This window comes from Trachurus japonicus, chromosome 4 (genome assembly GCF_045865225.1).
Source record: "Trachurus japonicus isolate A0001 chromosome 4, Traja_1.0".
NCBI classification, from domain to species: domain Eukaryota; kingdom Metazoa; phylum Chordata; class Actinopteri; order Carangiformes; family Carangidae; genus Trachurus; species Trachurus japonicus.
In genome coordinates this window covers 32,262,640-32,284,769 of record NC_140910.1, presented here as the reverse complement: position 1 = coordinate 32,284,769, position 22,130 = coordinate 32,262,640, and the positions used below count along the sequence as shown (strand labels likewise).

Sequence of the window (22,130 nt, the reverse complement as noted above, 5' to 3'; positions counted from 1 at the left end):
GCAGCAGGTGAAGCGGTCACATGACAAACTGTCACATGACGTAAAAATCTGTTCTGAGTTGAGATTGAGATCTCGACTGACAAAGCTGCAGAAGAAGATGAAGAGACGCAGCGACGATTCTTTTAATCTGAAGAATCATCTGAAACGTTCAGAACAGAAACTCGTCAATAAATCAGCATCAAGAAATGAAAAATTAGACCCAATTAGTCTGATTGTTATTAAGATTTATTACAAATGAGTTATAAACAGAGATGGACAGAGTACTCGACTCCAGTACGTAAGAGTACAAATACTACTGGTCAAAATTTACTCCGTTACAAGTAAAAGTAGCTCAGTCCACATGTTACTGGAGTAAGAGTAAAAAAGTACTTGCTTTTAAAGGTACTAAAGTATCCAAAAGTACATGCTTTTAAATTTACTTTAAGTAAAAGTAAGAGTAAATTTCTTATTTTTCACATCAATGAATTACTATATTTCTTTCTAAATGAATTTAAGGAGCTTTTAACTCTTGTTTCTGAGAATTAAAGCAGAAGTAAGCGATATTTTTGTGTTAATATAAGTCTTAAATAGTTATATCTTCCGACAGCAATCACTTACATAGAGTGTTTGGTCTGAAACACGGGTCTGTCAGTCACTTTGCTCTGCTCTGAGCCGAGAAGAAAACTTTCCTTGTAACCTACAACCTTTATCCAATGAGGAGAGAGAACGGCATAAAGGGGCAGTCCTCTCTGTGTGTGCAGCCAAGGGATGCGCGTGAATGTGGTGATGTAGGGACGAGGACCAATAGATCCATGACGAGGGCGGGGGCTGCTAACTCCGTCGGCTGACAAGAAGTTATGGTGCGTTCAAGGAAACTCGTAACTCGTGTTTTTCCGACCTGTGAAGTGGTACCAGTTCGATCTGGTACGAGTTCACAGGTCAGAAGTTACGAGTGGCCGTTATAGTGACTTTCACAGGTAAAACAGGTCGGAAAAACACGAGTGGGTTGCCTGGAACGCTACAAAGTCGTAAGTCGTGACTTGAAGCTGTAATTTACGGTTTCAAAAGCCTGCCTGGAACGCAGCATTAGCCAAAACGACCGGATCGCTTACTTCTGCTTTAACTCTTTGAAAGCAGCTGCACTGATGTGCTGCTTTTAGGGGTTAAGGCCCTTTCACACCGCGGACGTAACGAATAAACGACACGAAATTGCGAAATATTCGCGGCCAAATATTTCGCATCAAAACCATTCACACCGGCGGCGACGCGAATATGCGACGATGCGACAATTAAATTCCAAAGTTTCGCTTTGCGACGGGTTGTTCTTCGCCTCCACGTCATTTCTAATCTGTTAATTATCCCTCATGTATTCGCTACGTTATGCCACTGTTGTCTTGTTACCAACTTCACTCAACACAGCAGCAGCTCACTGTCTGATCACTGATCAATATCTGATCACTGTCCTGACAGTATGGACACACTCTATTGCTATTTCTCCTCTTTCCACTTACCCCCCCTCTTCCTCTCCTCCTCTCTCCTCTTCCTCCCTCCTCCTCCTCCTCTTCCTCTCCTTCTCCGAGACACAGGTTATTTATTGTTTACATTAGCGGCCAAGCACGTGTCCATGCGCCCACATGTGCGTGTGTGTGTGTGTGTGTGTGTGTGTGCCCAGAGAGACAGCAGGTGGAGGCTGACTGGCAGAGATCAGAGCAAAGACGGTGAAACAACTTATTTTTCCTGTGAGAGACTGTGGCGGCCCGAGACTGTGCGGCCACCGTCTGTTATGGGAAACAGCTGTGTGTGTTCTGACGTGGTGGGTGTGACGTGGCCTACCTCCTTTTCACGCCACATGATTGGTTGATGCGTTTATTCGCCGGGCGAAAGCTCAGAAAAATCGACCTCGCTCCGAAAAAAAATTGTGCCGCATTTTCGCCGCGAAACATTCGCGGTCGATGTGAAAGGACCCGTGATGAAAACCGGGGTTCGAAAATAAATATTGACGCGCGAATTATTCGCACGAAAAATACGTCTCCGGTGTGAAAGGGCCTTTAGGGTTTTCTTCTTTGACAAACACAGCTTGTGTCCAATAGGATTTTAGAAAAAAAAAAGAGCAGACCTGAAAGTAACGAGTACTTTTCAGCCTTCCTAGTAATTAACTTGAGTAAAAGTAAAAATATTTGTCTTGGAAATGTATTCAAGTAAGAGTAATAAGTACCAAAGAAATCTAATACTCAAGTAAAGTACAAATCCTCTGGATATGTACTTAAGTACAGTACTCCTCAAGTAAATTTACTCCGTTACTGTCCACCACTGGTTATAAATCAAAAACAACAACTTTTAGTGAAACCACTTCACTGAATCGAGGTCCGTTAATTGTTATTGATTATTAATAATTGTTTAGTAATCAACTGTAGAAGTTTCACACGTCTGTGAAACGTCCAGAGTCCAGGTGTCCACAGGTAAACGTCAACAGGACTCAAACCGGGTCAGAGGGTCGGGATCAGTGGGTCAGTGGGATCACAGCCTCGCGTCGCTGGTTCGAATCCCAGCAGCTCTGAGTTAAAACTGATCTGGATACAGATGTTAATCAATCACGGCATCAAACTGAACTGACAAACATGGAGGACTTGTGGGGACTCTGACTCATATGGACTCTGACTTATGGGGACTCTGACTCATGGGGACTCTGACTTATGGGGACTCTGACTCTGACTCATGGGGACTCTGACTCATGGGGACTCTGACTCATGGGGACTCTGACTCATGGGGACTCTGACTCATGGGGACTCTGACTCATGGGGACTCTGACTTATGGGGACTCTGACTCATGGGGACTCTGACTCATGGGGACTCTGACTCATGGGGACTCTGACTTATGGGGACTCTGACTCATGGGGACTCTGACTCATGGGGACTCTGACTCATGGGGACTCTGACTCATGGGGACTCTGACTTATGGGGACTCTGACTCATGGGGACTCTGACTCATGGGGACTCTGACTCATGGGGACTCTGACTCATGGGGACTCTGACTCATGGGGACTCTGACTTATGGGGACTCTGACTCATGGGGACTCTGACTTATGGGGACTCTGACTTATGGGGACTCTGATTCTGACTCATGTGGACACTGACTCTGACTTATGGGGACTCTGACTTATGGGGACTCTGATTCTGACTCATGTGGACACTGACTCTGACTTATGGGGACTCTGACTCTGACTCATGTGGACTCTGACTTATGGGGACTCTGACTTATGGGGACTCTGACTCTGACTCATGTGGACTCTGACTTATGGGGACTCTGACTCATGGGGACTCTGACTTATGGGGACTCTGACTCATGGGGACTCTGACTCATGGGGACTCTGACTCATGGGGACTCTGACTCATGGGGACTCTGACTCATGGGGACTCTGACTCATGTGGACTCTGACTCATGGGGACTCTGACTCATGGGGACTCTGACTTATGGGGACTCTGACTCATGGGGACTCTGACTTATGGGGACTCTGACTCATGGGGACTCTGACTCTGACTCATGGGGACTCTGACCTGACTCATGGGGACTCTGACTTATGGGGACTCTGACTCGTGGGGACTCTGACTCTGACTCATTGACTCTAACTTATGGGGACTCTGACCTGACTCATGGGGACTCTGACTCGTGGGGACTCTGACTTATGGGGACTCTGACTTATGGGGACTCTGACTCATGGGGACTCTGACCTGACTCATGGGGACTCTGACTCATGGAGACTCTGACTCGTGGGGACTCTGACTTATGTGGACTCTGACTCTGACTCATTGACTCTAACTTATGGGGACTCTGACCTGACTCATGGGGACTCTGACTCGTGGGGACTCTGACTTATGGGGACTCTGACTCATGGGGACTCTGACTCATGGGGACTCTGACTTATGGGGACTCTGACTCATGGGGACTCTGACTCGTGGGGACTCTGACTCTGACTCATGGGGACTCTGACTCGTGGGGACTCTGACTCTGACTCATGGGGACTCTGACTTATGGGGACTCTGACTCATGGGGACTCTGACTCATGGGGACTCTGACTCATGGGGACTCTGACTCGTGGGGACTCTGACTCGTGGGGACTCTGACCTGACTCATGGGCAGTAGTCGAGTTGTAAAAAAAATTCAGGGGGGATGGTCAATTTTTTTCACCTTATTAAAAAAAGTAAATATATATTTTTTATTATTATTATGGAGCTTCTCCAATAGTACCAACTCAGCTGGGCTTTCATTGATTTGCCATCTTTATACAGCACTGTAGGGGGGGTCTGGGGGCACTCCCCCAGAAATTTTTTGGGATTTTTAACACATAAATAAGGCATTCTGGTGTACTCTGAGGAGAAAATAAAGGGAGAGGCTACATTGCTTCACATAAAACATTTTAAAAAGCCCATTTAGTAGGCCTACTGACTAAACTTCCTTTCATTGTAATGACAAGAATGGCTAAGTGTATGAAAGTGAACTCAGAACTAGTGTGGAGCTGTGGCTGGAGAGCAAAAACAAAACTCTGACCGAGAATAGTCACTCCTCGCGCTCATAGACGTTAGAAAAATGTAAACACACTAACGTCAGCGGGTCACTTGCAGCACCACGCCGGACCGGACCGGGCCGGTCCACTGACCCACCGGCGGTCTGCCCCTGCTGGCGCGAGTCACCACGACTGCAGAAACTTCTCCCCTTTTCCGTGATTCGGAACCGCTCGGAACGCTATCTATCGCTAGAGTTCAGATTGTCACCTTGGTTACCTGGCTGTTAACCAATAAAACACGGAGGAGGATTCTCGCTTCTACAACACTTCTCTCTGATTGGTCGTGGCGTCGTGCCTGTGTTGCATTCACTGTGACCGGGAAATTACAAAACTACCCTCTCAGTTAATGTGCGCTTCTGTTTAACTCCGTCTAGAAAACATCCTGGACCTGGGCTGTATAAGAAATGTTCGGGGCTAGAGCCGGGAAGCCCAGGCCAGGCGACAGCCTGAATATAATTATGGTTATGTCCAACATTTAATGTAAAAAGGGGATGGAGAGGGGGGATGGCATTTTTACAGGGGGGATGATTTTGATCGTTTTTATTTCAGGGGGGATGCCATCCCCCCCCATCCCCCCTCAACTCGACTACTGCTCATGGGGACTCTGACTCATGGGGACTCTGACTCATGGGGACTCTGACTCGTGGGGACTCTGACTCAAGGGGACTCTCACTCTGAATCATGTGGACTAACCCTGACTACCAGAGTCCACCTCATGATGTCAACTCGTAGACTCTGACTCCTGGTCTCTGACTCATGTGGACTAACCCTGACTACCGGAGTCCACTTTGTGAGGACTAGACTCTGACTCACACCCATGTGGATTCATGCGGACTCATGTGGACTCTGGTACTAACGGTTGACGCGGTGCATGTTCAGTACGGCGTGCGCCCTCTTCCTGGACTCGTTGATGTACATGTGCATGAACTCTCGTCCAAACATCTCTCTGTCGTCCTTTTCGTCATCTTCTTCCCCCTCCTCCTCCTCCTTCTCCTCGCACGGCAGCGCCACGTCCAGGGTCAGGGGGTTGTCCCGGAAGTTCACAAACCTGCTCAGAACAGAGACGGAGAGAGAGGTCGTTGGAGAGTTGAGTTAAAACTGATCTGGAGACAGATGTTATTCAATCAGTGCATCAGACTGAACTGACAAACATGGAGGACTCATGGGGACTTTGACTCATGTGGACTCTGACTCTGACTCATGTGAACTCTGACTGACCTCACGGTGACTCTGACACATGTGAACTCTGACTCATGTGAACTCTGGCTCATGGGGACTTGCATGCGGGGCCCCCCTGCCTCGCGGGGGCTGCGGGGGTATACTTTACGGCCCAGCTCATGGGGACTCTGACTTATGCGGACTCTGACTCATGGGGACTCGGACTCATGTGGACTCTGACTTATGGGGACTCTGACTTATGGGGACTCTGACTCATGTGGACTCTGACTCATGTGGACTCTGACTGACTTATGGGGACTCTGACTTATGGGGACTCTGACTCTGACTTATGGGGACTCTGACTCTGACTCATGGGGACTCTGACTTATGGGGACTCTGACTTATGGGGACTCTGACTCTGACTTATGGGGACTCTGACTCATGGGGACTCTGACTTATGCGGACTCTGACTCTGACTTATGGGGACTCTGACTTATGGGGACTCTGACTCATGGGGACTCTGACTCATGTGGACTCTGACTCTGACTTATAGGGACTCTGACTCATGTGGACTCTGACTCTGACTCATGTGGACTCTGACTTATGGGGACTCTGACTTATGGGGACTCTGACTCTGATTTATGGGGACTCTGACTCATGTGGACTCTGACTTATGGGGACTCTGACTTATGGGGACACTGACTTATGGGGACTCTGACTTATGGGGACTCTGACTTATGGGGACTCTGACTCATGGGGACTCTGACTCATGGGGACTCTGACTTATGGGGACTCTGACTTATGGGGACTCTGACTCTGACTTATGGGGACTCTGACTCATGTGGACTCTGACTTATGGGGACTCTGACTTATGGGGACTCTGACTCATGTGGACTCTGACTCTGACTTATAGGGACTCTGACTCATGTGGACTCTGACTCTGACTTATGGGGACTCTGACTCATGTGGACTCTGACTTATGGGGACTCTGACTTATGGGGACTCTGACTCTGACTTATGGGGACTCTGACTCATGTGGACTCTGACTCTGACTTATGGGGACTCTGACTCTGACTCATGTGGACTTTGACTTATGGGGACTCTGACTTATGGGGACTCTGACTCTGACTTATGGGGACTCTGACTCTGACTCATGTGGACTCTGACTTATGGGGACTCTGACTTATGGGGACTCTGACTTATGGGGACTCTGACTCTGACTTATGTGGACTCTGACTTATGGGGACTCTGACTTATGGGGACTCTGACTTATGGGGACTCTGACTCATGTGGACTCTGACTTATGGGGACTCTGACTTATGGGGACTCTGACTCTGACTTATGTGGACTCTGACTTATGGGGACTCTGACTTATGGGGACTCTGACTCTGACTTCTGTGGACTCTGACTCATGTGGACTCTGACTTATGGGGACTCTGACTTATGGGGACTCTGACTCTGACTTATGGGGACTCTGACTTATGGGGACTCTGACTTATGGGGACTCTGACTCTGACTTATGGGGACTCTGACTTATGGGGACTCTGACTCATGTGGACTCTGACTTATGGGGACTCTGACTTATGGGGACTCTGACTCATGTGGACTCTGACTTATGGGGACTCTGACTTATGGGGACTCTGACTTACCGTATGTCGACTCAGACTCTGACTGTGAGACTTTGACATGTGGACTCATGGGGACTCTGCCTTTGACAGAGGTCACAGATGTGTGTGTGTGTGTGTGTGTGTGTGTGTGTGTGTGTGTGTGTGTGTGTGTACACTAGTGACCTGAGTTTGGACATGTCCTCCATCAGAGAGGGGATGTCCCTCAGCCGGTTGCAGCTGAGGACCAGCGTGTCCAGACTCTGCATCCTGCTGATGTTGTCTGGAAGTCTCTCCAGCTCGTTCCTCTGCAGCCACAGCGTGTGCAGCTTCTCCATCCTGAGGACACACACACACACACCTCGCTGCTGATTGGCTGCTGATTGGCTGACAATCAATCAATCAATCAATCAATCAATCAATCAATCAATCAATCAATCAATCAATCAATCAATCAATCAATATCCTTTATTTAACCAGGTAAAAAACTCATTGAGATTGAAAAAACTCTTTTCTACGACGGAGTATTAGGGCCACATTGACAAATAAAAAAATCACAAGCTTTGAGAATAAAGTCGTAAATTTACGACTTTATTCTCGTAAATTTACGACTTTATTCTCGTAATGTTATGACTTTTTTTCTCGTATGAACTGTACAACTTTATTCTCGTAAATGTATGACTTATTCTCGTAATGTTATGACTTTTTTTCTCGTATGAAATGTACGACTTTATTCTCGTAAATTTACGACTTTATTCTCCTGATGTTACAACTTTTTTCTCGTAGGAAATGTACGACTTTATTCTCGTAAATTTCCGACTTTATTCTCCTAATGTTACGACTTTTTTCTCGTAGGAAATGTACGACTTTATTCTCGTAAATTTACGACTTTATTCTCCTAATGTTACGACTTTTTTCTTGTAGGAAATGTACGACTTTATTCTCGTAAATTTACGACTTTATTCTTGAAGTCTGTGTGTTTTGTTTTTTTCCTCAATGTGGCCCTAATACACCGTCGTACTTTTCCAAGAGTGACCTAGCCAAGATGTTTACACCAAACACACAAGACTCAACAAGTAAAATGAACGATGACACATTACAGGAAAACTAGAGTGGGATTACATGATTACACAATGCAATCACAAGATCCTATTGAGCTCATTTCCTTGTTATAACTGACTTAAATTCCCCCAGAGTTACAAGATGAGTCAATTTCAAGTCCTGCTGCACATCGTTCCAGGTAGACGGGGCAGAACATTTAAAAGCCTTTTTGCCCAGTTCCGTTCTGACTCTCAGGACCTGCATCTGTATAATGTCCAGAGAACGTAGGCCACATCGGCTAAGGTTTCTACACAGGGTGTGTAAATACAAATATGTAGGCAAAAGTCCAAGAATAGATGTATAAATAAAAGTGGCAGAGTGCGGGGGGCTGACACTGTGTCTCCACCACCACCCACCTGTGGATGTCCTCAGGTAAACACTGCAGTCGGTTTCCTCCCATGTCGAGCCACTCGAGCGCCGGCAGAGCGACCACGCAGTCCGGCATGCCGGTGAAGTCGTTCATGGACAGATCCAGGTGCTGCAGGTTCCTCAGGTGTCTGAACTAGAGCGGGGACACACAACAGACCTGAGACCAGCAGCTGGACCAGAGACAGAGTTGTTTTAGAGGGAAATTCATGCAAAACCGCTGATGCGACGTGTTGCCTTCAGTGACAGTTTTTCATTAAGTAGTCTCTGTATTTCCCTCTAAAACAACTCTGTCTGGTAACGTTGTGTTATTATCTCATAGCGTGGTGAATGTGCAGCTCACAACTTGTCCACCAGAGCGTTGTGGAGTTGTTGGATTGTGTATTTGATGAGTTTGATGAGGGAAATGTAGGCTATATATTTTGTATTATTATGTAGATTCCAGTTGAATCCAATTGGCCATTTAACTCACTGAGATATTTCTATATTCTTAGATAAGGGTCGACTTGAAAGTGACATCATCTAAAATTCAGTTTACGGCACATAGTACTGTGGTAACTCGACTCTGAGACCGGCACTTAAAGGAATAGTTCACCAAACAATGAAATTCAGACATTATTGACTCACCTTCATGCTGATGAATAGTTTTTTATTCCTCAAAGGTCATCTGGAGACCCGGGAGGCCGGTTCCTAGTCCAACCAAAACTTTATATGATAGTTAGTAATAGGGCCCGACACAAAAACGTCCATAAAACTACACAAAAACCATTTAATATTCCTCCACACTGCTCGTCCACTGCAATCCAAGTGTCCTGAAGGGAGATAGTCCAGAGTTTACTGGAAACAACGTCATTTAGGACATTTTTACAGCCTGAACAGTCCTGGATTGAATTTGCCTGGTGTGCGCTCTCGACCGGACTTGCCTAAATGACGTTGTTTCGAGTAAATTCTGGACTATCTCCCTTCAGGACACTTGGATTGCAGTGGACGAGCAGTGTGGAGGAATATTAAATGGTTTTTGTGTAGTTTTATGGACGTTTTTGTGTCGGACCCTATAACTCTCATATAAAGTTTTGGTTGGACTAGGAACCGGCCTCCCGGGTCTCCAGATGCACTTTGAGGAATAAAAAACTACTCCGGAGTATTCATCAGCATGAGGGGGAGTCACTAATGACTGAATTTCATTTTTTGGTGAACTATTCCTTTAAGATTCAGTCCTACACTCCACTAAAAGTCTGATTATAACTACCTTTTAAGTGCATTCACTCCTAAGTCGACTCTCATGCGGCCCCTGGTCCGTACCTGGTCAGGGAGGTGGTCCAGCTCCCGGTTCATGGCCAGCTCCAGTCTCTCCAGACTCTCACAGCCGCTCAGCTCCTCGGGAACCACCTGCACTCGGTTGTAGCTCAGCATCAGCTCTCTGAGCCGCGTCAACATCCCTGAGACCAGAACCAGAACCAGGAGGACACATGGTGAGACCGGCTACAGGGTCGGTCTTTGACCTGTCGTTGGTACTACTGACCGATCTGTTTGGGGATTTCAGAGACGCCGTTGCGGGACAGATCGAGCACCAGGAGGTTCTGGAAGCTGGAGATGAAGTGAGGGATCTTCTGCAGTCCGGTCCGGTGGAGCTGCCACTCCTGGACCTGGTTGAGCTGGACCAGACAGCCCGGTAGGACCTGCAGAGACAAACACTCATATCAGACCAAGGCCGTAATTTATGATATAAAAAAAAACAAAATTACTGGATTAATCAAACAATAATCGATTATTAAATTAATCATCAACTATTTTTATAAGTCCAAATCCTCTGATTCCAGCTTCTTCAATGTGAATATTTCTGGTTTCTTTGTTCCTTTATGACAATAAACTGAGTCTCTCTTTGGTTTGTGGACAAAACAAGACATTTGAGGTCTGGTGGTTTGAGAAACACTTATTGATGTTTTTCAACATTTTTTAACATTGGAGACACTGGAACAGGTGTCTGTATGTGTTTTAAATTTATGATGGTGTTTTTTTTATCTTGTATTGTATGTGTTTTTGTATTGTCTCCCCATAATGGACCTGAGTCCGTAATAAAAAATTTAAAAAAAGATTATCAATCAACAGATTAATCGATAATGAAAATAATCGTTAGTTGCAGCCCTACCAAAAAGAGTTAGTAACTGAATTACTAATTACTTTTATTTCATAAAATGCTCAAATATGTTAGACTAGTTGATGGACTGAAAAAGAATGTTATAACGTAAACTTTAACAGGTGTATTACTATTTTCTGATGGGACTTCTTGAGTCAAGTAACGGCGCATTTTATTGTCAGTAACAGTAACAGCATTGTAACGGGGAAACAGTAACTTTTTTGATTACTGTTACTGAAAAAAGTAGCGCCGTAGTAATCCCTGGTCATAATTGGTCAAGCCCACATTCTGCTCAGAAACATAATGAAAAGAGCCACAAGGCCAAGAAACAGTCTTAAATGGACTGTCCCAAGGAGGTTGTAGTCATATCACTGAGTTAAAAAGTTACGTTTTTGTCTGGTCTCAGTAGCTAGGCTACTGATTGGCTTTTCTCTCTGAATCAAATTGGTTTTTTGCATTGTGCTATTTACAAGCTGTGATGTGCTATGTTCATAATTCCCCACGCTGAAGAAAGCCAAGGGCTAAAACGCGTCCGTCAGGCACTGCTGTGCGTTTAATAAATGATTCAAGATTATTTTGTGAGTGCTGCCATTTCAGTTTTTTCTATGTTCATAATGCTTCATCCAGGCAAGATAATAATACTAATAGTGGTAAATGACTGAAAGGTGGGGATGACAAAATAAAGAGGTAAATAAGCCTTGTCCTTTTATCAAAGTTAATGATTTTGCACTTTTCCATGCATACGCTGACTTTTTTGCTTTAAAAAATCCCTATACAGACAGAGATCTTAACCCCCCCCCAAATGTTTAACCCAAAGCTAGGCCCCTGCATCAGACCGAAGACTGGACCAGGACAATAATCTGATACCTTCCACTCCTCCTGCTCGATGCGGAGCACCAGCCGTCCGTCCTCGGTCTGCAGCTTCTGTCTGAGTCGAGCCAGAAGGGCCCGGTCCTCCCAGACCCCCAGGCTGAGTCTGGAGCGCCGCTCGGTGCCGCTCCTCCTCCTCTGCTGCTCCTCCTCGTCCTGCTCCTCCCTCCTCCTCTTGATCCGGGTCTCCCACAGAGCTCTGACCGAGCTGATGGAGCCGCACACCGCCACGCCCCCCACCATGGTCACCACGACGACGACGACGTCACAGCGCCGCACGGGGAGACAGGCGAGATGACCTCTGACCTCTGAGCTGCAGCCTCGCTCTCCTCCTGATCATCCTGTCGTATTATCACCAGAGGAACAAACACAAAACATTTCATTTCTTTCATTTAATTTCTATTTTACTAAATAAATTGTGAAGAAAACTGTTAAAAATGATTTATTTAATTAAGGCCTGTGCTGAGGCCGCATTTTGTAATAATGTAATTCATTTTCACATTTTGTAATAAACTTCTTGAATGCAATATGTAATAAACTTTGCTGCATTTTGTAATAAATTGTTACATTTTGCACAAAATTCTTACATTTTCTATATAAAAAAGTGCAACACTTTTATTTTGTAACTAATGCAATATGTAACAACTTGTAACAAAATGCAACAAGGTTTATTACCTATTGCGTTTAAGAATTTTATCACAAAATGTGGCAGATCATTACATCATGAGGTGAATTTTTTTTTGCATTATTACATAATGAATATATCTATATCTTAAATTACTCTTTAAAGTTATTAGGGAGAGATTCACATATATTTTGTTGTGCTTCGTTGCTCGATGACAATAAAGGAAAATTGAAATTTACAAGATAACAGAAAATCCTCATTTTGGTGAAATTACAAGTTATTTATTTGATTTGATTTATTTTCCATTTATCTTCACGTTGACAGTTACACAGAATGAAAAAAAAAGTACATTTACTCTGAGTGTATCTTGTTAGTTGTATTTTCATTAGTACTGTAGTATTACAGTGCAGTAATATAACAATGCACAGTGTTATTGTTGTGTAGTATCACAGTAATGGACTGTTGTGTTACAGTGTTGTGGTACTGTAATCTAACAGTGTTGTAGAACTACAGTATAATTACAGTAGTATTATCATAGCACCACTGTGTTATTGTAGTATTCAAAAGTATTACGGTGTTGTATTATCAGAGTACAGCTGTACAGTGTTGTAGTAGTATCACACAGTACCACAGTGTTAGTGTTGTAGTCGGTGAACACTGGTGTCATGTTGTAGTTTAGTTCTGTTCTGTGTAGTTCTGTAGTTGTATAGCTATTGCAGTACTGTGGTACTACAGTATAACAGTGAGGTAGTATTACAGTGTAGCAGTATTGTATTGCAGTATTATTGTAGTAGTACAGTCTCAGTGTAGCAGCTCTCACCTTGTCTCAGCGCAGCGGCAACAGTCGGCGTCCATGCTGCTGAGAAATTTGACCTCAGATCAGATCAGCTGCTGGTTAATTTTAGTCAGAGTCTCCAGGTCATGTGACCGACAGATACCCCCACCTCTTACCCCCCCTCCTACCCTCTTACCCCCCCTCTCACCCCCCCCCCCTCCACTCAGAGTCACATGACTGGGCCGGTCCCGGTCCTGGGTCCTGGGAGAGGAGTCGGGGTCTCTCAGCCAATCAGAGCGAAGGACCTCCCACCTCCTCTCTGACCTCTGGAGTTTCTGACCGCGTGTGTCCTCCTGCACGTTGGGACGTTGTCATGGTGACGGCAGCATCTGGTCCACACACAGCAGCCCTACAGAACAAGGATGGGATGTAGGAGCTCAGTGCATCATGGGAGTTTGGTGAAAGAAGCTAAAATGAGTCGTAGCAACAAGTGATAAATATTTGACACATGAAGTAAAGACATTGGCCTTTGGTCAGCCCTAGATATTATGGTATTAAACTACATCTTTTTATTTAACTAGGCTAGTTAAATCACAGTAGCATACTGATGTGTTGAACTTACAGGCTTGTTACTAAGTATGTATTAATTATCATGATAAATAAAACTCAACCTCACACAGCTCCATGTTGTCTCTGTGTGGTGTTCAGGGACAGTCAGGACAGTCTGAGGACAGAGTTTATATTAATGCACCGTGACACAGTGGCAGGTCTCTGTACGTCTTCACCACAGATCACAGATCAGCTGTTCAGCTGGAGGAGGAAAACTCAGCTGTTCTCGGTTCCACCGCGACGTGCGCCTGGCGTTTGTTTTTTCTCTCCATTTATCAAGCTCCGGTAGCGACCCAGGTAAAATACGGGAGGACACCGTGCAGCTTCTTCATTAAATCCAAACAGTCCGACACAGCGACGCAGACGCACTGCTCCTCTTTGACTCTAAAGTCTCAGCAACCGGACTTATACTGAGTCTCCAGACCAGTTGGACCAGTCCCAGCCTGGTCAGATGCGTAGAACTGATGAAGCCTCTTGGATGAAGGTGAAACGTCTTCAGACAAATAACTAAGTCCAGTTGCTTTCGATTTAACCTCCTTTGAAAAAAAAAAAAAAAAAAAAATTGTTGTAGTGAAAATGATTTTTTTTTTTACACGAGTCAAAACGAGCGTCAAATCGCGTATCTCGCGTTTGGTCGCGCGTCAAAGCTCGCGCGAAAAAAAAGCGTTCCTCGTTCCTGTTTCAAACACGATGAAATAGACGAAGACGCGATGGTCCCGTCGCCATAAAAGAATCGCGTGTATTGCGTCGCAAAAAAAAAAGTCGCGTATACCGCGTCGCGCGCCTAATCGCGTCTCGCGCCTAATCGCGTCTTTGCGTCACGGCCTTTTACACCGCGGACGTAACGAATAAACGGTGACGGTGTGAACGGACAACATAGAACAGGACCAGACGTGGCGTTGTTTCCTCTTTTCACCGACAGCTCCACTCTCCCTTACTTACACTAACTACTGTTATTGTTGAGGCCAGAGAATTGTGGGATTTGTAGTTTTTGACCAATCGCAGGTTGTGCTCTTTCTGTTTTTGTGATTTTCCCGGTTCACACATGTATTTTTTTTTTAGGGGCAAATGCGAGTGAAATGCTCGCCCATGGTGGGCATAAGAACATTTAAGACCTGTCTAAAATTATTTAAGACTTGAACACAATAATTCAACAAATTTAAGACATTTTAAGGCCTAAAATTTAGATTTTCAAATTTTTGACTTTTTAAGACCCCGCGGATACCCTGTAACTATTACCCCTGGCAAAAAATGTATTTAATGAAATTTAATTTAATTTTAATGAAAAACATCTGATACAGGATATAAATCCTTTACATCAGACTCAAATAAATAACAACATACAAAAATTAAACACAAATATACCAACTACATACATAATCACTAAAAATACAGTCATCTGGAGACCCGGGAGGCCGGTTCCTAGTCCAACCAAAACTTTATATGATAGTTAGTAATAGGGCCCGACACAAAAACGTCCATAAAACTACACAAAAACCATTTAATATTCCTCCACACTGCTCGTCCACTGCAATCCAAGTGTCCTGAAGGGAGATAGTCCAGAGTTTACTGGAAACAACCTCATTTAGGACATTTTTACAGCCTGAACAGTCCTGGATTGAATTTGCCTGGTGTGCGCTCTCGACCGGACTTGCCTAAATGACGTTGTTTCGAGTAAATTCTGGACTATCTCCCTTCAGGACACTTGGATTGCAGTGGACGAGCAGTGTGGAGGAATATTAAATGGTTTTTGTGTAGTTTTATGGACGTTTTTGTGTCGGACCCTATAACTCTCATATAAAGTTTTGGTTGGACTAGGAACCGGCCTCCCGGGTCTCCAGATGCACTTTGAGGAATAAAAAACTACTCCGGAGTATTCATCAGCATGAGGGGGAGTCACTAATGACTGAATTTCATTTTTTGGTGAACTATTCCTTTAAGATTCAGTCCTACACTCCACTAAAAGTCTGATTATAACTACCTTTTAAGTGCATTCACTCCTAAGTCGACTCTCATGCGGCCCCTGGTCCGTACCTGGTCAGGGAGGTGGTCCAGCTCCCGGTTCATGGCCAGCTCCAGTCTCTCCAGACTCTCACAGCCGCTCAGCTCCTCGGGAACCACCTGCACTCGGTTGTAGCTCAGCATCAGCTCTCTGAGCCGCGTCAACATCCCTGAGACCAGAACCAGAACCAGGAGGACACATGGTGAGACCGGCTACAGGGTCGGTCTTTGACCTGTCGTTGGTACTACTGACCGATCTGTTTGGGGATTTCAGAGACGCCGTTGCGGGACAGATCGAGCACCAGGAGGTTCTGGAAGCTGGAGATGAAGTGAGGGATCTTCTGCAGTCCGGTCCGGTGGAGCTGCCACTCCTGGACCTGGTTGAGCTGGACCAGACAGCCCGGTAGGACCTGCAGAGACAAACACTCATATCAGACCAAGGCCGTAATTTATGATATAAAAAAAAACAAAATTACTGGATTAATCAAACAATAATCGATTATTAAATTAATCATCAACTATTTTTATAAGTCCAAATCCTCTGATTCCAGCTTCTTCAATGTGAATATTTCTGGTTTCTTTGTTCCTTTATGACAATAAACTGAGTCTCTCTTTGGTTTGTGGACAAAACAAGACATTTGAGGTCTGGTGGTTTGAGAAACACTTATTGATGTTTTTCAACATTTTTTAACATTGGAGACACTGGAACAGGTGTCTGTATGTGTTTTAAATTTATGATGGTGTTTTTTTTATCTTGTATTGTATGTGTTTTTGTATTGTCTCCCCATAATGGACCTGAGTCCGTAATAAAAAATTTAAAAAAAGATTATCAATCAACAGATTAATCGATAATGAAAATAATCGTTAGTTGCAGCCCTACCAAAAAGAGTTAGTAACTGAATTACTAATTACTTTTATTTCATAAAATGCTCAAATATGTTAGACTAGTTGATGGACTGAAAAAGAATGTTATAACGTAAACTTTAACAGGTGTATTACTATTTTCTGATGGGACTTCTTGAGTCAAGTAACGGCGCATTTTATTGTCAGTAACAGTAACAGCATTGTAACGGGGAAACAGTAACTTTTTTGATTACTGTTACTGAAAAAAGTAGCGCCGTAGTAATCCCTGGTCATAATTGGTCAAGCCCACATTCTGCTCAGAAACATAATGAAAAGAGCCACAAGGCCAAGAAACAGTCTTAAATGGACTGTCCCAAGGAGGTTGTAGTCATATCACTGAGTTAAAAAGTTACGTTTTTGTCTGGTCTCAGTAGCTAGGCTACTGATTGGCTTTTCTCTCTGAATCAAATTGGTTTTTTGCATTGTGCTATTTACAAGCTGTGATGTGCTATGTTCATAATTCCCCACGCTGAAGAAAGCCAAGGGCTAAAACGCGTCCGTCAGGCACTGCTGTGCGTTTAATAAATGATTCAAGATTATTTTGTGAGTGCTGCCATTTCAGTTTTTTCTATGTTCATAATGCTTCATCCAGGCAAGATAATAATACTAATAGTGGTAAATGACTGAAAGGTGGGGATGACAAAATAAAGAGGTAAATAAGCCTTGTCCTTTTATCAAAGTTAATGATTTTGCACTTTTCCACGCATACGCTGACTTTTTTGCTTAAAAAAATCCCTATACAGACAGAGATCTTAACCCCCCCCAAATGTTTAACCCAAAGCTAGGCCCCTGCATCAGACCGAAGACTGGACCAGGACAATAATCTGATACCTTCCACTCCTCCTGCTCGATGCGGAGCACCAGCCGTCCGTCCTCGGTCTGCAGCTTCTGTCTGAGTCGAGCCAGAAGGGCCCGGTCCTCCCAGACCCCCAGGCTGAGTCTGGAGCGCCGCTCGGTGCCGCTCCTCCTCCTCTGCTGCTCCTCCTCGTCCTGCTCCTCCCTCCTCCTCTTGATCCGGGTCTCCCACAGAGCTCTGACCGAGCTGATGGAGCCGCACACCGCCACGCCCCCCACCATGGTCACCACGACGACGACGACGTCACAGCGCCGCACGGGGAGACAGGCGAGATGACCTCTGACCTCTGAGCTGCAGCCTCGCTCTCCTCCTGATCATCCTGTCGTATTATCACCAGAGGAACAAACACAAAACATTTCATTTCTTTCATTTAATTTCTATTTTACTAAATAAATTGTGAAGAAAACTGTTAAAAATGATTTATTTAATTAAGGCCTGTGCTGAGGCCGCATTTTGTAATAATGTAATTCATTTTCACATTTTGTAATAAACTTCTTGAATGCAATATGTAATAAACTTTGCTGCATTTTGTAATAAATTGTTACATTTTGCACAAAATTCTTACATTTTCTATATAAAAAAGTGCAACACTTTTATTTTGTAACTAATGCAATATGTAACAACTTGTAACAAAATGCAACAAGGTTTATTACCTATTGCGTTTAAGAATTTTATCACAAAATGTGGCAGATCATTACATCATGAGGTGAATTTTTTTTTGCATTATTACATAATGAATATATCTATATCTTAAATTACTCTTTAAAGTTATTAGGGAGAGATTCACATATATTTTGTTGTGCTTCGTTGCTCGATGACAATAAAGGAAAATTGAAATTTACAAGATAACAGAAAATCCTCATTTTGGTGAAATTACAAGTTATTTATTTGATTTGATTTATTTTCCATTTATCTTCACGTTGACAGTTACACAGAATGAAAAAAAAAGTACATTTACTCTGAGTGTATCTTGTTAGTTGTATTTTCATTAGTACTGTAGTATTACAGTGCAGTAATATAACAATGCACAGTGTTATTGTTGTGTAGTATCACAGTAATGGACTGTTGTGTTACAGTGTTGTGGTACTGTAATCTAACAGTGTTGTAGAACTACAGTATAATTACAGTAGTATTATCATAGCACCACTGTGTTATTGTAGTATTCAAAAGTATTACGGTGTTGTATTATCAGAGTACAGCTGTACAGTGTTGTAGTAGTATCACACAGTACCACAGTGTTAGTGTTGTAGTCGGTGAACACTGGTGTCATGTTGTAGTTTAGTTCTGTTCTGTGTAGTTCTGTAGTTGTATAGTTATTGCAGTACTGTGGTACTACAGTATAACAGTGAAGTAGTATTACAGTGTAGCAGTATTGTATTGCAGTATTATTGTAGTAGTACAGTCTCAGTGTAGCAGCTCTCACCTTGTCTCAGCGCAGCGGCAACAGTCGTCGTCCATGCTGCTGAGAAATTTGACCTCAGATCAGATCAGCTGCTGGTTAATTTTAGTCAGAGTCTCCAGGTCATGTGACCGACAGATACCCCCACCTCTTACCCCCCCTCTTACCCTCTTACCCCCCCTCTTACCCCCCCTCCACTCAGAGTCACATGACTGGGCCGGTCCCGGTCCTGGGTCCTGGGAGAGGAGTCGGGGTCTCTCAGCCAATCAGAGCGAAGGACCTCCCACCTCCTCTCTGACCTCTGGAGTTTCTGACCGCGTGTGTCCTCCTGCACGTTGGGACGTTGTCATGGTGACGGCAGCATCTGGTCCACACACAGCAGCCCTACAGAACAAGGATGGGATGTAGGAGCTCAGTGCATCATGGGAGTTTGGTGAAAGAAGCTAAAATGAGTCGTAGCAACAAGTGATAAATATTTGACACATGAAGTAAAGACATTGGCCTTTGGTCAGCCCTAGATATTATGGTATTAAACTACATCTTTTTATTTAACTAGGCTAGTTAAATCACAGTAGCATACTGATGTGTTGAACTTACAGGCTTGTTACTAAGTATGTATTAATTATCATGATAAATAAAACTCAACCTCACACAGCTCCATGTTGTCTCTGTGTGGTGTTCAGGGACAGTCAGGACAGTCTGAGGACAGAGTTTATATTAATGCACCGTGACACAGTGGCAGGTCTCTGTACGTCTTCACCACAGATCACAGATCAGCTGTTCAGCTGGAGGAGGAAAACTCAGCTGTTCTCGGTTCCACCGCGACGTGCGCCTGGCGTTTGTTTTTTCTCTCCATTTATCAAGCTCCGGTAGCGACCCAGGTAAAATACGGGAGGACACCGTGCAGCTTCTTCATTAAATCCAAACAGTCCGACACAGCGACGCAGACGCACTGCTCCTCTTTGACTCTAAAGTCTCAGCAACCGGACTTATACTGAGTCTCCAGACCAGTTGGACCAGTCCCAGCCTGGTCAGATGCGTAGAACTGATGAAGCCTCTTGGATGAAGGTGAAACGTCTTCAGACAAATAACTAAGTCCAGTTGCTTTCGATTTAACCTCCTTTGAAAAAAAAAAAAAAAAAAAATGTTGTAGTGAAAATGATTTTTTTTTTTTACACGAGTCAAAACGAGCGTCAAATCGCGTATCTCGCGTTTGGTCGCGCGTCAAAGCTCGCGCGAAAAAAAAGCGTTCCTCGTGACACGATGAAATAGACGAAGACGCGATGGTCCCGTCGCCATAAAAGAATCGCGTGTATTGCGTCGCAAAAAAAAAAGTCGCGTATACCGCGTCGCGCGCCTAATCGCGTCTCGCGCCTAATCGCGTCTTTGCGTCACGGCCTTTTACACCGCGGACGTAACGAATAAACGGTGACGGTGTGAACGGACAACATAGAACAGGACCAGACGTGGCGTTGTTTCCTCTTTTCACCGACAGCTCCACTCTCCCTTACTTACACTAACTACTGTTATTGTTGAGGCCAGAGAATTGTGGGATTTGTAGTTTTTGACCAATCGCAGGTTGTGCTCTTTCTGTTTTTGTGATTTTCCCGGTTCACACATGTATTTTTTTTTTAGGGGCAAATGCGAGTGAAATGCTCGCCCATGGTGGGCATAAGAACATTTAAGACCTGTCTAAAATTATTTAAGACTTGAACACAATAATTCAACAAATTTAAGACATTTTAAGGCCTAAAATTTAGATTTTCAAATTTTTGACTTTTTAAGACCCCGCGGATACCCTGTAACTATTACCCCTGGCAAAAAATGTATTTAATGAAATTTAATTTAATTTTAATGAAAAACATCTGATACAGGATATAAATCCTTTACATCAGACTCAAATAAATAACAACATACAAAAATTAAACACAAATATACCAACTACATACATAATCACTAAAATACATATAACAGAATAATCCCCAAAAATCTCAATAAAACTACAAAACAAAAACAAGAAAGAGAAAGAGAATTGTATTGTTCTGTATATAATTATATATATATACCGTATATATATATAAAGCAATTAAAAAAATGTTTTTTTCATTGAAAGAGATTACTGTTTCATTTATACTTTGTTGGATTGGTTTTTTGTTTCTTCAGTGTTTTTTAAACAGCCAGAAATGATCTCATCTGGTCTGGCTGTTTAAATAGATTTTAAAAATGCAAATATACAGTACATCAGTCAAATACATTGGGAACATTTCCCCATGTGTTTCAAATTTAAACTTCAAATCTCATTAAATTTGCTAATAGTTGGGAAAAAGTTCTTTAATTGTGAAATAATCAAAACTTTATATATTCTACATTATAAATGTTGTTTATTTGACCAGATAACATTTAATTTAAATCCCATTTTGTTCCTGAATCCACCAAACTGCTGGGATCAGAATAATCCTGATGTTCTGGATCAACGTTTTCCTGATCCGACTAAAAAGCTCTGAACGACACAAACTGATGAAGGTTTGATCCATTTTCAAGATTTGATCTGATCAATGATCCAAAATCCGATCAGTTTTTAACCCTTTGTAACAACTGGGTCCAGGACCAGACAGTGACTTCTCCCACGTTCTCTGAGGAACCTGAACTCACCACAAACGACTCAGACTTGGTTCACTTCAACTTTATTGAGTTTTTTTTTTTTTCTTTTTTTTTCTTTTTTCTCGTTTGACCAGGGTTCAGACACTTCACAGTTTATGAGTCGGACCAGAACCAGAACCAGAACCAGAACCAGGTCCAAGAGTCCTGATCTGGATCCACATCCCAACACAAAACCACGACAGCATCAACAACAACAAACAACAAACATTTCAACACATGAAACAAAACAAAACAAAACAAAATAGACAAAATAAAGGTCAGTATCAAAAAAAAAAAAAAACTACGACACCATCGTTACCCAGCAGCCCAGAGGAAGACGTCGGGACCGGGACCAGGACCAGGACCAGAGCCAGAACCAGGTCAGGGAGCAGCTGGTGGGGGGAGGGGAGGGGAGAGAGGGGGGGGGGCACTTAGCAGCTACAGAACCAGGACCAGAACCAGGACCAGAACCAGGACCAGAACCAGAACCAGAACCAGGACCAGGACCAGGTCTTCCCCTCAGGAGCTGGAGGAGCAGTAACAGT

The 22,130-nt window shown here is 43.7% G+C and overlaps 2 protein-coding genes across 2 annotated transcripts; both read right to left on the bottom strand.

Moving 5' to 3' along the window:
* Positions 1-47: 47 nt before the first annotated feature.
* On the bottom strand, positions 48-12,120 carry LOC146989260 (leucine-rich repeat-containing protein 39-like). Its single transcript, XM_085775243.1, has 7 exons — positions 11,775-12,120; positions 10,293-10,449; positions 10,073-10,209; positions 8,761-8,906; positions 7,490-7,642; positions 5,399-5,589; positions 48-139 (listed from the first exon to the last, which is right to left on the bottom strand). The coding sequence occupies exons 1-7, from the start codon at positions 12,018-12,020 to the stop codon at positions 123-125; spliced, it is 1,047 nt and encodes a 348-aa protein (XP_085631369.1). The 5' UTR covers positions 12,021-12,120; the 3' UTR covers positions 48-122.
* On the bottom strand, positions 12,023-17,861 carry LOC146989259 (uncharacterized). Its single transcript, XM_085773177.1, has 5 exons — positions 17,522-17,861; positions 16,041-16,197; positions 15,768-15,957; positions 13,502-13,586; positions 12,023-12,118 (listed from the first exon to the last, which is right to left on the bottom strand). The coding sequence occupies exons 1-5, from the start codon at positions 17,765-17,767 to the stop codon at positions 12,023-12,025; spliced, it is 774 nt and encodes a 257-aa protein (XP_085629303.1). The 5' UTR covers positions 17,768-17,861.
* Between the last annotated feature and the right edge of the window lie 4,269 nt (positions 17,862-22,130).

Bases quoted from the DNA above. Each gene is read 5' to 3' on its own strand.
- LOC146989259 (XM_085773177.1), bottom strand. From the start codon at position 17,767: ATGGTGGGGGGCGTGGCGGTGTGCGGCTCCATCAGCTCGGTCAGAGCT. The intron at 15,958-16,040 runs GTCAGTAGTACC...TTCTGGTCTCAG, and splicing joins TGAAATCCCCAAACAGATCG to GGATGTTGACGCGGCTCAGA. The intron at 13,587-15,767 runs GTAGTTATAATC...CTTGTTCTGTAG, and splicing joins GGAGTGAATGCACTTAAAAG to GGCTGCTGTGTGTGGACCAG.
- LOC146989260 (XM_085775243.1), bottom strand. From the start codon at position 12,020: ATGGTGGGGGGCGTGGCGGTGTGCGGCTCCATCAGCTCGGTCAGAGCT. The intron at 8,907-10,072 runs GTACGGACCAGG...TCCCCGCTCTAG, and splicing joins TGGACCACCTCCCTGACCAG to TTCAGACACCTGAGGAACCT. The intron at 7,643-8,760 runs GTGGGTGGTGGT...GTGTGTCCTCAG, and splicing joins TTACCTGAGGACATCCACAG to GATGGAGAAGCTGCACACGC.